Source organism: Artibeus jamaicensis, unplaced genomic scaffold (genome assembly GCF_021234435.1).
Source record: "Artibeus jamaicensis isolate MK-2021 breed Jamaican fruit bat unplaced genomic scaffold, CSHL_Jam_final scaffold_369, whole genome shotgun sequence".
Lineage (NCBI taxonomy): Eukaryota > Metazoa > Chordata > Mammalia > Chiroptera > Phyllostomidae > Artibeus > Artibeus jamaicensis.
Window position 1 is genome coordinate 30,371,520 of NW_026522042.1, and position 17,959 is coordinate 30,389,478.

The 17,959-nt window shown below is 48.5% G+C and overlaps 1 protein-coding gene across 2 annotated transcripts in view; it reads right to left on the reverse strand.

Annotated features, from left to right (window-relative positions):
• Window positions 1–9,860, reverse strand: part of TENT4A (terminal nucleotidyltransferase 4A) — a 46,270-nt gene extending 36,410 nt beyond the window's left edge. The window contains exon 1 of one of the 2 annotated variants that reach the window (XM_037137653.2): window positions 8,195–9,860. In XM_037137653.2, the coding sequence (XP_036993548.1) occupies window positions 8,195–8,910 (716 nt within the window). In that variant the 5' untranslated portion in view covers window positions 8,911–9,860. The remainder of the gene's footprint in view (window positions 1–8,194) is intronic. The other variant, XM_037137652.2, reaches the window with a different exon arrangement.
• Between the last annotated feature and the right edge of the window lie 8,099 nt (window positions 9,861–17,959).

The following is a 17,959-nucleotide window of genomic DNA, read 5'->3' on the forward strand; positions in this document are numbered from 1 at the left end:
GTTAAAACTGCCTTAACCACACTCTTCAGGAAAACAGGCAAATAAACTGCAATAGCTCTAAATATTCTGCATTCAAATAACTTTAGAGATAACAATCAAATGTTTAGAAATTATAAGACAAATAACAATTTGGTTTACTTAAACTATGTAGACCTGCCACCCTTCGCTTGCTCATCTAAGCTGACAGAGCCTTTCTTCTTTTCACCCATCTATCCAACACTTATTCAGAGGTAGCTGCTAACATGTGCTTAGCTGTGAAAATGCAGGAGACACAGCTCCTCCTTCCCGGAGGGAACACGGGGAGCAGTGGTCAGTTTCCTAAGAGCAGCAGTAACTACAGAGGAAGGGACCATGGGAGAACCATGCAAGAGTCTTCTTTCTTATCCTCCTGAAGGAAGCACAGGGCTCTGAAGGGGGGCTCTGCAAAGCCCCCACTCCCACAATCCTGGTTCCAACTACTCCCGACCACCCTGGCTCCCAGCAGAGGAATGACACCTCTCCTAGTCTGATCACTGCAGAATACTTCATGAACAGGACTTTTCAATCACTGTAATTTTCCTGTATTTATTCATATGACTTTCATGCAAACTTTTCTTAGGTGACAAACTTTAAGAACAGTCCCCATAATAGAGCACAGGAAAGAACTCCTAGCAATAGTCACTCTGGCTGCCTGAGTCCAATGGTGACAATCAAGCCAGAGGACAAAACCAGTAATCAACAAAAGACATCCTGATGGGTTGGACTCAAGGGACAGAAGTGTTGAAAAAGAAAACAGGGCCTCCTCACCAGCCATTTCACCATGGCAGGAGAAGTCTAACTACAGGAGAATGCCTGCATGCAGCCCAAAGCTCCAGAAAATTCTACACCTTCATCCCTGGAACTGTGACTATCATGAGATCATCATCACTAATGTGCCATGCCGGGACTTCCGCTAAGATGGAGGCATAGGTGGAAGCACTGTGCCTCCCCCCACAACCAAGTTTAAAAACAACAAAGTTTTAGCAACAAAAACGCAGCCAAAACCCCAGAAAATTGAACTTCACAGAAGTCTGACAACAACAAACCCTTCAGCCAAACCAGTAAGAGGGGCAGAGCCAGCAGCAGAGCAGGGTTGGGCAGGAAAGATCCACCTGACTGACCTGGGCACATGACCCAGGTGTGCAGACAGCTGTAGGCGGATCCCAGGTGTGGAGAAGCGGGAGGACCCACTGAGGGCACAAGGTGGTGGACTCACTGAGGGCTCGGGGCAGCAGACTCACTGAGGGCTGACCACGGTCACACATCAAAACATGGCTCAAGAAGAACTTAGAGCCCCAGAGCCGATAAATCTAAGCAATGAAGAAATAGCCAAACTTTCGGATGCACAGTTCAAAACACTGGTCATCAGGATGCTCATAGAACTGGTTGATTTTAGTCACAAATTAGAGGAACACATGAAGGCTAAACTAATTGAAATGAATGGAAATGCACAGGAAACCAATAGTAATGGAAAGGAAACTGGGACTCAAATCAAAGGAGTGGACCACAAAGAAGAAAAAAAATGACCAAACAGAAAAGAATGTAGAAACAAGAATTCAAAAAAATGAGGAGAGGCTTAGGAACCTCCAGGACATCTTTAAACATTACAACATCTGAATTACAGGGGTACCAGAAGGGGAAGAGAAACAGCCACGAGTGGAAAACTTATTTGAACAAATAATAAAGGAGAACTTCCCCAATCTGGCAAAGGAAATAGACTTCCAGGAAATCCAGGAAGCTCAGAGAGTCCCAAAGAAGGTGGACCTAAGAAGGAACACACCAAGGCACATCATAATTACATTAGCCAAGATTAAAATGAAAGAGAGAATCCTAGAAGCAGCAAGAGATAAGGGGACAGTTGCCTACAAAGCAGTTTCCATCAGACTGTCAGCTGATTTCTCAAAAGAGACCTTACAGGCAAGAAGGGGCTGGAAAGAAGTATTCCAAGTCATGAAATCCAAAGACCTACATCCAAGATTGCTCTACCCAGCAAAGCTTTCATTTAGAATGGAAGGGCAGATAAAGTGCTTCTCAGATAAGATCAAATTCAAGGAGTTCATCATCACCAAGCCCTTATTATATGAAATGTTAAAGGGACTTACCTAAGAAAAAGAAGATAAAAAAGATGAACAGTGAAAGGACAGCAAACTCACAGTTATTAAGAACCACAGCTAAAACAAAAGCAAACTAAGAAGACAGCTAGATCAGGAGCAGAACCATAGAAATGAAGATCACATGGAGGGTTAGCAACAGGGGAGTGGGAGGAGGGGAAGGGGGGAGAAGGTACAGAAAATAAGTAGCATAGACGGTAGGTAGAAAATAGATGGGGGGGGCAAGAATAGTATGGGAAATATAAAATCTAAAGAACTTGAGACATGTGGTCATAAACTAAAGGGGGGGAATGGTGGGGGATGGGGGTAGGGTGGAGGGGAATGAAGGGGGGGAATAGAACAACTGTAATGGCATAATCAATAAAATGTATTAAAAAAACTAATGCGACATGCCTTTATGATAGAGGGTACCTAGGTCGGCCTGACCCAACAACATGAGCCCTTAAAGCAGAGGGCTTCCTCCAGCTGCCGAACACATGGTCAGAGAGTTTTAGGGAGCTACTGCCAGTTTGAAAATGGAGGGCCCACAAGCCAAGGAATGCAAGTGGCCTGAAGTAGCTGAGGGAGGCCCTGCAGCTGACAGCCAGCAAGGAATGAAGAGGGATCTCAGCCAACAACTGCAAGGAACTGATTCCTGCCAATAATAGGAATGAGCTTGCAAAAAGACCCTGAGCTCCAACTGAGAATACAGGAGCCAAAACCTTCGCTTTGACCTAGCCACCCTGTCTTCTGACCTGCAGAAAGTATGAGACAGTAAACAAGTGTTGTTTTAAGGTGCTGAATTTCAGGCCATTTGTTACACAGCCACAGAAAAGTAGCGCAGCGTGGACATCTTAGAGTAAGACATTTCGTTTGTAGTACAAATCCCAAACTGTTGGGGGAGATGGGCCCTGACCACCTCACTTGTGAGGCACATTGGCAGGGGTCTTGAACACCTGTCTCCACCACAGTGGTGACATCCCCGCCCCTCACTCGGGTGCTGCACTCGCTCGCAGCCTTCTGAAAGGAGAAACCACTGACAAGCTAACTGGCGCCTTCTAGGTAGACAGGCCTCTCTAGTCACACTGGCCGGTGGCGATTTCTACATGATACCGTGGCTTGCACAATCTCCAACGGATCTGCTTAGTGTGATTCAGTCACCCCTCTCCTGTGAGCCTGATTCTGTTAGCATCATCAAAATCAAGTTTCTGAATTTGAACATTAACAAAGTTTTTTGGGTTTTGAGGTTTTTTTGTTTTGTTTTGACTAGTCTTTTACTGCACTAAAAAAATCCAGATCCTAAACTGTAAGGACCTAACCAAGGCACAAAAGGTCCCCATTTTCCAGGATAACTTATCTCCCCTCCCATAGGAGGAATGCATTTAAAACAGGGACCAAAATTTCCTATGGGTGAACAAAAGAAGGTCTGAAACTTTACCTTGAAATTAAAATTATGAAAAACTAACTTTTTATTTAAATTATTTACTTAAAAATTACTTACAAAATCATTAAGCCACAATCATGCATTCTTTCCAGGAAGCAAATGAAGTAGCAGCAAGAAGGGCCCCACTTTCCCACTCTGACTTCTAGGACCTAAGCGTTAAGAAAGCAGAAATACTCAAAGCCTCCATTTCTCCCCAAGGACGCTCCCAGCCTCTTTGAAATTCCAATCCTCCTGTCCCACAGCATCTGTCCTGCCCTCACCCTCCTCTTCCTCATCAGCAGCCTGCTCCCCGAGCATCAGCTACCCTACCTTCACCCAACCTCCTTTATCGGTGAACAGGCATAGCGTCCCCCAATTCTGTCACACCCTGCCCGTGCCCTCAATTTGCAGAGACTGGTGGTATAGTACGATGGGCAGGAATGAGTGATGCTATTATTAGGTAGGGAGGAGTGTTTGAGCTCATTTCTTAAATGGTAAGTACAAAGTGTGATTATTCCTGCTTACCTCTACAACCTTATGCTTCTGAGCTCTCTTGATAACGAACACACAGAAAACAAGGCCCAAATGTGCCACCGCCACCTTTTGAGACAGATTTCACAATAACTCCTCCCTGCATCCATGATGTTTGTAGGACAAGACTGGAGTTAGAGAAAAGAAACTAGAGTGCTGATGGCTGTGGGCTGAGGCAGGCCCTGCTGGGCTCTCCCCTCACCTGTGCCCTCCCACTTGGTCCCCCCCAGGATGTGCTGGGAAGGATCACACTGGCTCTACTTTAGGTAGTGCCAAGTCAGGCCGGAGTCACACAGAGAGGAGGGACCCCAGCTGCTCCTCCAGGCCCTGGCTCCCTCAGGAGAACAGAGGAAAGAGAAGACACGTGGAATTAGAGAAAACCCATGCCTGGGACCCTGAGTGTATGTGGCTGACTGTGTACTATGAGTGGCATCTTTCAGTTTCTCACAAACTTCACACAAAAAACGGAATTTCTTCTGGAGGAATAAAAGGTGTCAAAGATTAAGTCCTGTCAGAACATGCAGAAAATATACTTATGATGGCTGTACACTGCAAGCATGCCTGAGAGGACAACCTTCAGAAGGTCAAGTCCCCAGCGGAAGCCCGGTCAGAGACCAGGACTGAAGGCGTCTGCCAAGGGACTGGGGCACTTCCCTTGTTTCATTGTGCCCTGTCTGGGGCTTTGTAGGGCATCACTAAGGATGTGGCAGAGTACCTGAGATCAACCCTCCCACCCTACCTTGTGCAGGGCTTTTCTTAATCTTTAAACTGATGAGGTGAAAACTAACAAAGCACTGCTGGGTCAGAAGGTGAAGGGGTCAGAAGGTGAGGGGATGTGAAAGTGGCAGCAACCACAGGCCAGGATGCACATGCCCACAAGCCTGTCCACACACCTGCCCACATATCTATGCCAGTAGTCCAGGTATAAAGCACATCTCACACTGTTCCCAAAGTTCAACCAAAAGATGAAATAAGAACCAGAGCCAATGGCAGGTCCAAAACAAGCATTTCACCTTCACTACTCTGAAGGTTCTTGCACTAATTCCTATCGTCTCCCCCTACTTTTTCTTTATCTCACTCAAGGATGGAAGGAGAATGGCAAGCCCACAGAGTCCGATCACCAGGCAAGGTTTCCAAGAGCAGAAACCTTCTCTCCAGAAAAGAACAAACAGTGCAGGTTGCTACATGGACAACCAGGCAAAGGCCCAATTGAGTTCGGTTGATGCTATTCAAACGCCCACCACACTGAGCAGCTGCTTTTCCTCTCTTGAGGACTGCAGACACTATCTTTCCAGAAATGTCTGTCCTAGGACAATACAGTAGGTCTGACCAGCTTCTTACCAAGCAGGTCCTTTCCTGCTGGCCAGGTGAGGGGCTCTCTTAGTTCTTTCTCTTTGTAAGGTACAAGTAAATAGTTTTTGGTAGCTTTCCCATCACTCTGGGTAAGGTAGCGGCAAGCAATTCCAGAAAAAAACTATTTCCTGATATTAAAAGGTTAGTTCCCTTAAGCCCACATTAATGTGGGGGCCCCCACACTAATGATGACCAATCACCTTCCTTCTTTAATCATAGGCACAGCTCAATCAACCACTACTCTGGTTACTATTCCTCCTCCCTGCCCCTCTAAAACAGCAGTCTGATAGAAGGATGGGGAGTAGCACACCAAGCAGAGGACACCCCTGCCCTTCCATGCATATGGCAGGCAATCCTAGCAGGTTCTCCTCTAGGAAGAGATAACAGGAAGCAGATAGAACAAGGTCAGTACTCGGGGCATATACCACATCCCACCCTGCCCGGCAAAAGGGTAGCCAGCAAAAGAGAAAAAAAAATTAACATGAGCATTACTGCAGGAGCCCCTATTAGATGGGTTTAAATAAGGAGAACTCCTGGCTGCTTCAAGGCCCACTCTTAGCTCCATGCCACATGGCCTTCAAACTGAGATCTAACAGGAAGACAGAGGATGGCAGGGTGGGATGCCAGCAGAGAGCAGGAGCAGACCAGAGCAGGGTCCAGAGCAGCAGTGCTGAGGGTTTCAGGATTTAGTCTTTAACCAAAGGGCAATGGGTGCTATCACAGGGTTCCAAGGAGATGGGACCTGATCAAACCTGCTCGCAGATCACTGCATTGGTAGTGCCGGGGAAGGCCCAGAGGAGCAAGACTTCATGCAAGACGACCCACCACCTGGAGCTACTTGAGCAATCTCCACTAGAGGTAACAACAGTCTGCATAAGGATGAGGAGGATGATATACAGAGAGATTAAACAGGAGAGCAATGAAACACTGGACACAAGAGAGAGAATAATGGGCATGAGATCTACATATTGGACAAACAGTGCTCATGTGCATTAGGCAGGGGCACCCTCAGAGGAAGGCTAGGTTTGGGGATGATAGTAAGACTGTGTCTCTCATGCCAACCCCTGCCCAGATTCTAGCAAAGCACCTGGCATGCAGTGGACTTACTAAGAAAAGCAACAGCAAGGTACATACTGAGGCTTACCAGGTAGAAACCTACAGAAAGGAAAGGGCATGCAGAGCCCCAGTGATTTGTACAAGGGCATGATGCTCCTACTACTAGAAGCTCACAAATGGAAGAAGTGGGACTCAGAAGTGGGACTCTCAGCTGTCTGGGCCCAAAAATGCTCTACAGTGAAGACCACTTATCTTTCTATTTCCTAGTACGAAGTCACAGAGCCAATCCCAATTATAGACAGACTTGGAAACCTGAAAGTCCCCCAAAGAACTCTTAGGTATAATGTCATATGTCAAGAAACATCTCCTACCACCTCTTCTCAGCAAGTTCTACAAGAACTGGAAGAAGTAAGGAAGAGGAGACTAAGCTCCTACTTGGGTCTGAAGTGCATGCTCACGATTCAGGGAATTAAGAAAGTAATGCTTTTGAACCAAATCAGGTGAAACAAGTTGCAAAACACACAGCTTTAGTGTGCATCACACATGCCTTAAAGTAGGATTGATGGATTTTCCAACATATTTCCAGACCCATAAAAAGGAGAGTTCCTTTAAAAAGTAACCCCAATACCTAAAACAGTGAAATAGTAGGGCTCTAATGTTTGTGACAACCCTAATACCCTGGAAAATCCTTATGTGCCTTTTAAAAGAGCATGCAATTGTGCAAGGAAAGTTTATGATGTAAGTCTTAAAATATGGAAATAAAACCTATAAATAAATATTTTATTTCTAGATGCTGAGAAAAGCACAGAAAGACATACAGGGACTGGGTAAGTAATATTTGCACCCGAGCAGCCTCACCTGGGACAGCTCCACCCAACCACACACGTTGTTACCAGTCGTGGTCATCTGTAATTGCACTAAACTGAAGTAGAACTTCTAAGTTTCTTTAATTTGGTATGGCAACATTTTTTTAAAAGGTGACATCTTCCAAAGAATAAGTATGTGCAACAAACATTTTCATTTCATTTAAACACTATTACTTTTTTAAAAACACCGCGGTTGATGTTTATGTTAATTTCAGCACAAAATTAAACCATAACATACAAGCTCCCTCCCCAAAAAGTCACTTCTAAATCCAGTTAGTTAAATTGTATCACCACCAAAAAAGAAGTCATCTTTTAAAAAATCTTTGCCAAAAAGAAAAAATGTTAACAATATTTACCTTCAACTTGATTCAACTTCCTGGCAATACTAAATCATGCGCAACTTACATAAAACGCAATGCCTTTCTTCACCCTACACTGACAAAGGGTCCATGGTGTGTCTTGGGGGGGAGGAAAAGAAGGTAAGTATCTGATCCCCCTTTCCAATCTCAAGACGCAAAGGCAAACATTTGCACAAATTGGATTTTTTAGGAATAAGTAATAAAGATTTATTCAAAGGTCTTAGGATGTGCAAATATGGTAACACAACTAGGCAATACCAAGTATCTGAAAATTAATATTTAAAAAATAAATAAAAACCTTATAGCAAAGAACCTTAACCTCCAACTTAAATCTCTAAAATAAAACGGAAGCCCAGAAGGGGATGTCTGAGCGTCCGCAGCCCCTACCGAAGGATCGCACACCCTCCCGGCCGGGGTCCCTACCTCCCCGCCCCTCCGGTGCCCTGCCTCTCCTCCTCCCCCGCCCCAAGTCCCAGCGCCGCCGCCGCACGCACTCACCCCTGGATGCCTGGGCTGTAGGCCCGGCTCTTCCACGGAGTGCCGGGCCGTGGCGCCTGGGATCCCGGGCCACCCCCTCCGCTCAGCGCGGCCGCGCGGCTGCCTGACAGCAGGTAGTTGAGGCCGTACGTGCTGGCCTTGTTCTCGCGTTTCCGGCGGCCTGGGTGGAACTGGTGCTGTGAAGGAGAGCCGGCGGGCGCGGGGCCGCGCGGCCCGGAGTGCCCGTTGGCAACGCCGGGAGTGCTGGGCGAGCCGTCCGCAAAGTGGAAGAAGGCACCGCCGCGCCCGCCGCCCGCTCGTCCGAGCGAGGCACTGCTTGAGGACGACGAGGAGCAGCCAGGGCTCTCGGTGCCCGACTCAGCGTTGGACGAAGACGAGGACGAAGACGACAGCGACGGCGACTTGTGTAGGCGTCGAGCACCCTCAGCCGCGGGCCCAAGCGCCGTCAGCAGCGCTGGGGGCAGCGCGGCGGGGCCAGGCGCGGGTGGCGGGGGCGACGCGGCGGGCAGCACCGGCCCGGCCAGGCCGCCGCCGCCGCCCAGCCCAGCAGCCCCCGCCGCGGCCGCGGTGTCCAGCGCGGGCGAGTTGAGACAGAAGTAGGACGCGAAGCCCGAGCCGCCGCGGCCCACGCCCTGCGAGGTCTCCCAGATCTGCATCCACAGGGCATTGGCCGGCCCCTTCTGCTCCGGCTGGATCCAGGCCACGCGCGGATCCATCCACGCGCCGCCCCGCGGGCCCGCGCGCCCGCCCGCCCCGCCGCGGCCCCGCCCCCGCCGCGCCCCGAGCCCGGCCGCGCCGTGCACGGACCGACGGACGGGCTGCGGGTGGACAGACGGGCGGGCAGACGGGCCTGCCCTGCGGCTACAGCCGGCTTGCGGTGGCGGTTCGCGGGGTTCCGGAGCGGCGCAGATCGGCCCGAGCAGGTCGCGGGTTGGCTCGGGCCTGTCGGGCTCCTTCAGGCGGTGCGGGGCGGGCGCTGGGGCCGCGGCGGCGGCGTTCCACAAGGGCCGCGGGGAGAGGCCATGGGAGAGGGGCGGGCAGCCGGGCCGAGGGGGCGGGCCCAGGCGCCGCGCGACCCTGGACCGGGACCGGAGGGAGGGCCGCCGCTGTGCGCCGGGCCCTCAGTCACGCTCACGCCGCTGGTTCCGTGCTCCTGCAGCGGCGGCAGCGGTGGCGGTGAAAAGACACTCTCGGCGGCGACGGGGAGCTGGAGAAGGAGGGGGCGCCGCCGCCTCCGCTCCAATGAGGGGCGGAGAGGAAGCGGGGCGGGGGCGGGGCAGGCGCCGGGGGAGCACGGCCTCCCTAGCGAGGCCGGCACGTCAGTGCGCACGCGCGGGCAATTTCAAACCCTCACTAGACACCGCCGCCTTGGTTACCGCGCCTGCGCACTGGGTGCTCCTCAGTGCGGGTGGGGAGAGCAGTGCGTCGATAGGATTTGCGACTGGGAGGAGCAGAAGGGCTGGCAGTGGTGGTGCTGTGCGGCCTTTCTAGCCTAGATTTAGCTGTGCTGATAAAGTATCAAAAAGTCCAGTGCGCTGCCCTTGGCCCGGCTGCTCCGCCGGTCCTATCTGCCACCGCTGTGCTCAGGCGGAGACTTGAAGATTTGCGCGCTGTGCTACGGCTCCCTTTCATCCGCTAGGCCATGCTGCGCAGGCGCAGAAGCCAGAGGCTGCTACCGCTGGGTGGAAGTTTCCACGCAGTCGGGTGGGGACCTAGGACGCAGCCTGGGGCTGTGCCCTCCGCCAGTCCAACTTACGTAAGGGCCCTGCCAGCTTCACGGTGCTGCGTCCGCTGCTCCGGCGAAAAGACAAAAATGCCCTTCTGTGTGTAGCCGGTCTCGCTAGTCACTCGTGTCCTTTGCCCATCCACGTGCTCGCCAGCGTCTTCCCGGAGGAGACGGTCTTACGCGCTACGGCCTGGGTGGCACTGCGCCAGAGCAGGACCCGGGGGTGGCCTGGCAGTGCCCTTCTCTTCCGATCTCCCTACTGGTTTGGTTTGTTTGTTTGTTTGTTTGTTTTACATAAATGGTTTTGTGTGCATTACACGAAACTCAGACTTCCAACTCTGCTCACTGGTGCGATTTCCAGAGTTAAACTTGGCAGTGCTGCCCATCAGAGAAATAACTGGTGTACATAGGTGCGAGGCCTCGTGGCTTCGATTTTTCAAGCTGGCACAGTGTTGGCAGGACTTTAATTAGCGGATCACCCAGTTGTCTGCTGTTTGAGATCCTGGTGTCCAGAGGATGCTGTGAGAGCCTGATTTGACAATGATATTATTTGGAACGCAACTAACCACACATTCTGTGAAGTCCAAAGCAAACGCCAGCGTTCACATAAACCTGGACGTGCCAGGAAAGCCCAGAGGGTATGAAGGAACACCACTGTCTCCACCCGACTCCCGGACCACACAGTGACCCCGCCCTCTCTGGCCTGAGCCCAATGAATGCACTTCTTGGCAACCAACTTCAAGAAACCAGAGCCAGTACCCTAAAACCGTTTGCCTTGCTCCACAGCGCCGCAGCACGGGGCACCATTGCGTTTACTCATGGCCTAAGCAAGGTCTCTTTAACAGCATTCTGTTTTAAATGCTGTCTTCCCCGTCTCTTCCTTGCCTCTGCCAGGTGAGTACATATGCTAAGTGCTTGACGCTTCAAACATGGTACCAACATGAAATATCCTATGTTGCATACTATAGCTTTTCAGCAAATGGTGTTAATATTTTTTAAAAATTAATGTTTTTGTTCATGTTTTTCAGTAGTTATATATTGTACCTGTAGAAATTATAACAAGGATTAGAACGTGTGCTTTAAATAAACTACAGAAACTTACACAAAGTTCAGTCACTATTCTAGAACTCTGCTTCCATTGACTCAGGCCCAAATCCTAGCAGTCATAGCAGGCCCCCCTCAGTCCACACCAACACATCCTCTTGGCTCCACCTGCAAGAAAGAGCCAAAACCCAACAGCTATCTGTCCCCTTCATCCCCCCACCTATACCCTTTTCAAGCCACCACTTTTTCTAGCCTATTTTAAAACAGTGCCTCCTAGCTAGTTTCCCATATTCCATCCATGTCTCTTTTTGGCATTTTCTCAAAACAGCAGCTTGAGTGATACTTTTTTTAAAAGATGTTACTCTAAAATTTCAGATTATTTCTCTCTTGTGCTCAAAACTCTCCAGGGGCTTTCTTTCTTACTCAGCAGCCTTACTGTGACCTGCAAGTCCCGACGTGTGGTTCTCCCTCTCCCATCCTCCTCCTTTCCCAGCTCTTTCCCTAACCCAGGCTACACCAGCCACAGCACAGCTGATACCCTCCCCAGAGTCTTTGCACTTACTGTCCCATGCTTGGGATACTCCTCCCGGAGACATCCACATGCTCCCCCCACCTCCACCACCTCCACATCTCAGGCCTTGGTGAGGACTTCCAAGTGACTGTATTTAAACTACAAACCTAACTCTCAACACCTAACTCTCAACACCCTCTACTTCCCTTCCTTACTATATTTTTCTGTTAGCATTTATCTCCATTAGTTTCCTGGGGCCCTATGACAATATACAACCAGTTGGGTGACTTAAAACAACAGAAATTCACAGTTCTAGAGGCTGAAAGTCTGAAATCGAGTTTTCGGCAGGGCCACACTGTCTCTAAGGGCTGTAGAAGAGAATCTGTCCCTGCTTTCTCATAGCTTCTAGTGCTGGGGCAATCCTTGGCATTCCTTGGCTTATAGGTTAATCACTCTAATCTCCAGTCTCTGCCTCCTCCATCAGTGCATGCAGTTCTCCCTGTGCCTGCATATTCTCCTTTTGTTTAAGGACTCCAGTCATATTGGATTAGGACTCCCTAATGGCCTCACCTTAACTCAACTACATCTGCAAAGACCCTTTTTCTAAATGAGGTTACATTCTGCCTTGGCTGGTGTGGCTCACTGGATTGAGTGCAGGCCTGCAAACCAAAGGGTCACTGGTTTGATTCTGTCAGGGCACAGGCCTGGGTTGTGGGCCAGGTCAGGTCCCCAGGAGGGGGCGCATGAGAGGCGACCACACATTGATATTTCTCTCCCTCTCTTTCTCCCTCCCTTCCCCTCTGTCTAAAAATAAATGTTTTAAAAAATCTTTAAAAATAAATGAGGTTACATTCTACTGGTACCCAAGTTGAGTACTTAAACATATCTTTTCAGGAAACACAATTCAACCCCTTTACACCATCTAATAATATAAATGTTATTTATCTTTTTTATCATCTGTGTCACCTCACTCCATTAGAATGTAAGCTCCGAAGAGAAGAATTTGTATCTGTCCTTCTCCTTGCTGTGGGTCAGCCTGAGGATGGCGTCCTCAGTGAGCACTGGTATAGTGATGAAGGGTCTGCTGATTGATCCAGTGGGCAGGCCAGGCACCTGCCTTGCCAGCTTCCAGATCTACTACGTGGGTTGTCATTGTTTACATCTTCTCAACATTTTAAGCTTTCTTGCCTATGGTCTCCTGTTCCATCTTTGCTGTTTGCCTGTAGCTAATCTCAGTTTGATTCATGAGCTATCAGTCAACTTCTTGTAATTAGATTCAGCATTTTGTTATTTATTTATTTGGCCAGAAATCTTTTAATGTAGTTTAGAAGTGATGTATTTCTTAACATAAATCGAGAAGCACTACTGAGAGTAAAATGCAGTTCCTAAGACTTTAGGCAGGAGAGGCCTTTCTCATTGCTTACCTGGTTTCGCAGATAAGCTCAGTGTAGGGTAAATGGACGCAGTCTGGCTTCCTCACCCAGGTATCTGGGTAACTAAGGGAAGCTGTGTCCCCATAGCCTTGAATGGGCCTAATAACCAGTGTTCTCACAGCCTTGAGCCTGGGCCAGATAAACTGTTCCCATAACATGAAGTAGGCTCACATGCACAGAATTATACTATGTTATGTAATTTTCTGGCTCGGACCCGGCTTCGTTTGCCTCTAGTACTTTAAGCAGGTAGGGACTACCTGCTGGGTGCCACGCCAGGGAGCAAGGGCCACAACGTGTTCCACGTGAAGACATGCAGGGGGGCATGTGGCTTGCAGCATGCATTGCCCTCCCACTCGTGAATAAAGGCATGTCAGACATCCCAATGGCTCTGTGAATATTCTTCCATCTGCCCAAATACCATGAACCTGTCAGGCCTTGAACGGTTGCAACACACCCAGCATTTTCCATTTTGGGCCAAAACCTACTTTTCTCTCTCCTGATATTAGAGGAGGGGTAATAGTAGAGATTAATTATGGTTTTAATGGTTTGTTCTCACAAAGGGTTTCCAAAGTGTGGCCTGACATGGACTGCCTGCACCAGAATTAGATACGCTGGTTAGATAAAATACAGATATCTGGGGCTCCCCTGACTTACAGGCCAACACACAACTCCATCCCACACCCGGTTGTCAGAACTCAGACTCGTGGCCCCACCCAATGAGGGAGGCTAGCAAATGTTGAGAGCTCAGACAAAAAGGAAATGGGTCTGACTAACACAGCACTGACTCTGCCACAAAATGTTTGAGAGGTAAAATCATCAGGGCCCCATAATTGATTCCATGTGGAGGAAGGGGAGAATCCTGAGTGTCCAGGTTTTCACCAAGGAGCTTAGAGCAGGATACCCTGAATGGTCAACCCGAGAGCCACTGCCTTAGCAAAGAAGATGGTAGGTCTATTTTAAAAGCACCACAGAACACTTAGAATGTACTGCCTGTTTTACTGTGTGACCTGCACTCCATTTATAGGAGAAATGCTTCCATATATATATATTTGAGAAGCTTACTTTACCTTAGCAGATGGAATTGTGGAGGGCCTGGTTGAAGGTAGGGATCTTATTTACATAGATATAATGGGATCATATAAATGAATATAAACCTATGATTTAAGAAGACATTATGAAACAGGAAAATTCTCACTTTTCATTCTTATCTAGTAAAGACCCCTTCACTTCATGATTTCTCCTTGTACCCTAACGTTAACCTTTACAACAAGAAGCACTTACTGTTTACACACCAGCTCCTCAGTTGGCGCTGCCATCTCAGATACTGCCTGCAGCCAGAGACATCCCTGGGCTGCTGTACCCCTCCCACTGAGGTCGTTAGCAGGCATGCCAAACCTTATTGCCAGAGGCCAAGGTATTAAGTAAGCCCTGGCTCTGTACAGGGAAGCAGATCTAGGTAAACAAACCCTGACTATCTGTCTCATGGAGTTTGCTAAAATTTCCCTCTGTTTCAGGATTTGAATCAGGGCACAGAGCCCATTCTCAAACTTAAATGTTTCTTTGGTTAAGAACAGAGACTGCAGAGCCAGTTTACTTTGCAATCACTTTGTCATTTCCTAACTGTGAGGCCTTGGGCAAGCTGATTAACCTCAAAGGTTTCAGTTTTCTTATCTGCAGAGTGGGGATAATAGTTCTAACTTATGCTTAGCACTGAGTGAAGACATGAGGGGCTTACTGGAGTGCCCAGCACACACTGCCAGTCCTACAGGTAGTGTTTCTGATGTTATTTCTCCGAGGTTCTTAGTGATGTTAAAATTCTCTTTGCATCTTTTGTCTCCTGCTTATCTCCTCCTCTAATTAGGGGGGGACACAGTGAGGGCACTGCTGTCTACCGCTGCTCTTAGGTTCCAGCTCCCATGATGATGGAATTGAGTATCTTACTGCTCCCCAGGTCTAATGAGCCAATTAATTTTTCTATTTCTCTGACTATTCCCTACTCTCAGCTGAACCCCCCTTGGGAGTGTTTTGCTCTGTTGAGCACACCAGAACATAGAGAGGAGGCTGGAGGCATCTTTAGTTCTTACCTTGCTGAACCATCACTCAAGTCATAAGGTTCTGTACCTGACATTTGACAACTAGAGACAAGAGCGCACTCAGGACCCATAGACCAGTGTCTTTCATCACAGGCCAGGACTAGAGGTGAAAAACTGGAGGATTCTGAGCTCATCAGACAAGGTGGAATTTTCATTCTCAAACAGATCATTAGCACACTATGTGAAAGGTAACTAGACAGGGGAAGTGGGAGGCAGGAAGCCAGTTTGGGCCCAGGGCCATTCCACAGGAAGAGACAGGCACTGGTATGAAGGCGGGAAGAGGGAGAGGGTTGAGGGGGACCATGAGGCACGTTCAGCCTGGAGTTTGAAGGTAGAGTCATCAGGATCAAATGAGGAGTGAGGCAAAGGGAAGAAAAAGGGGTTCATGCCTGGTTGGTGGACTGAGAGACTGAAGGAGGTCTTCCTTTCCCCAGGTTGAAGCATGCTGAGGGGAGCAGGAAACAGTCTCTTTTGGAAACATTAGGTTTGAGATGTCCCTTCACATCCTGGAGTGATATCCAGGAGGCAGTTGGATGCACAAGTCCTGTGTTTGGAAGACGAGTTGGTCTGCAAAGGAATGTCTGGAAGCGAACACTTTCCTGCTGGCAAGTAACCTGCAGCTCTGGGTGAGCTCACCCAGTGGGCAACTAGAGCAGAGGAACAGGGGTAGGTGGGATCAGGACCAGGGGGCTGTCATTTGTGAATTAACTGCATGGCAATTTAAACCTGTTTAAATTTCTGAGTAGATTTAAGATGCGTGTTATTTTTCAAGGCCCTATTCAATAAAATATTTGGGTAATTACTGCATTTGGGAAGCTGGCTCAAATCCACTGAAGCCTAAAAATAGTTAGTTTACAGACCGGTAGATTCTTTTCTCATGACAGCAAAGCCTACAAGTCCCAGTCAGGCAGCCTGGGAGGGGCAGGCCCCCTTTAGACAGAGGCTGAACACAGAGACTCGCTGGCAGAGACCTTTCCAGTGAATTCTGTGCAGCCAGAGAAACAGATGTAGGTGGTGTCTGGGCTGCCACTAGTCCACCAATTGGTTATTTGTGGAGAAAAAGTGCTCATTATAATGTCGCCTTCCCTCAGAATCCAAAACCATGAAGGGACGATGGTTGGAGGTCCCTATCCTGAAAGGCAGCCACAGCAGAAACAAGATGGCAAGTGGGAAAGGTACAGGGCAACACCCTTGAAAATGCATGTGTGACTGAAGGAGTCCATTGCTAAGTTTCAATCTAGTAAATGGTGCTACAGTGCTTCCTAACAGATCACACTAGTTGTGAAAAAAGCATGGCTTTCACCTCCAGCAAAGAAATCATGACAAGTACCAACATTTAAGAAAAAATACAGGAGAGAATGTTTTTAATTGTTGTTCTCCATTTATTTACTTTCTTGAAGGGGAGGAGTGTTTAATTTCAGCCATTAAGGGCCTTAGTGCAGCTTAAAGAATATGGTCTCCATGAAGTTTCAGGGCCTACCTCTCCATCTGGATTCTGGTTGACAACGACATTTTAAGAGTTTGTCATCCAAAGGCGGGGGCTAAGCGGACAGATTCCCCTGCACAAAGGGGCTGAAGAAGGTCTGCTCCGGCCTGGAGGCTTTCCAGGCTACATTCACCTGTCCTGGCACAGATGCTTTGGAGAAGGATGATACCTGACGGTGGTGATGGTAGGAGTCTCAGGCCACCGAGATGGAAGAAGGACACCTATTTCTGCCTGCCCCCAGGAACAAAAGACAAATCCTTCAGCGCAGGTGCTAAACATCCTGAGTAAAGCAAGTCTGTGTGACTGACGATGTTCACGATGGATGGGGTGTGAGCCATCTCATAGGGAAGCGAAGTGCGTGTTTTCCACCAATCATTCAGAAGTCATAGAGTCTAAGGGATGGAAAGAGTAGAGAAGACACACTTCTGGCACACACTGTTATTTGCATTGTGCCAAGACCTTGTTTGTTTTGGGCATCTGGACACTGTAGGTTTACACATGTATGTTCCTGCAAAAGTGGTCCCCTACTGGGGTCTGGGAGAGTGCCAGCCCTGTCCACTCTTACAATGACAGGGCTCAGCAAAGGCCTGGCTGAGAGCTGTGTCCTATACACAGTGTCAGCTGAATAAAAGAACTGACATTCAAGATCTTCCCAGCTGGACCTCAATCTCCAGACTGCCCTTACCAACCAATCATTGTTCGCTGAAGTCTGAGGCCTCAGATCTCTTTGCTTATGGCGCCAGAGCCAGCCCCTGGCTTTCCTGTCTCTGACATTTGGTTCAGAATTCACCAGTGTCCTTAAAAGTTTTCTCAGTATGGTTTTTGCCTCTCCCAATGCAACCCAAACCTTCCAGACCCAGGTCCAATGAAAATCTTTGTAAAGCTTTCTTGGCCACATCCATCTAAAATGATAGAATTAGGAGGTAGTGTTAATATATGCAGAAGCCAAAACTCTACCTCTGTATAGGAAGGCAAGGAAAAAGCAAAGAAATAGGGTGGCCACTCCAGTCTGGGAACTAATGGAGTTTATTAAGGGAAACTTTCATGCAAGGCATGTCTTAGATAGCTGCAAGGTGCAATAGTTTCCCACAGCGCTCGGCAGTTACCAGAGAATTATATAGGGGAAAGGGACACTCATGGATACTAGTACCTGAATGCTACCAGGGGCAGAAATTACCTTCTTGTCTAGGTCAGGACAACAGCCTGTTCCAGGAACTGGCACACAGCAGGAGGCAGTGCAGGGGTGCTGATTTATGTCAGAATGAACATCAATTCTGATCACAAAGTCTCTAAGGTGGTGTTGTAGAAAACAACCTTCTTTTTTGCCTGGGTCTAGCTCCCAACACAGACAGTGATCATGTCATGGGACAGCCTTTCTTCCACAGGTAGAAATTTAATCAATGCAAAAATTATCATATTGATTCTGAAAATGAATGATGGGTTGTCTCATTGTCTGGAATTAAGTAACTCTT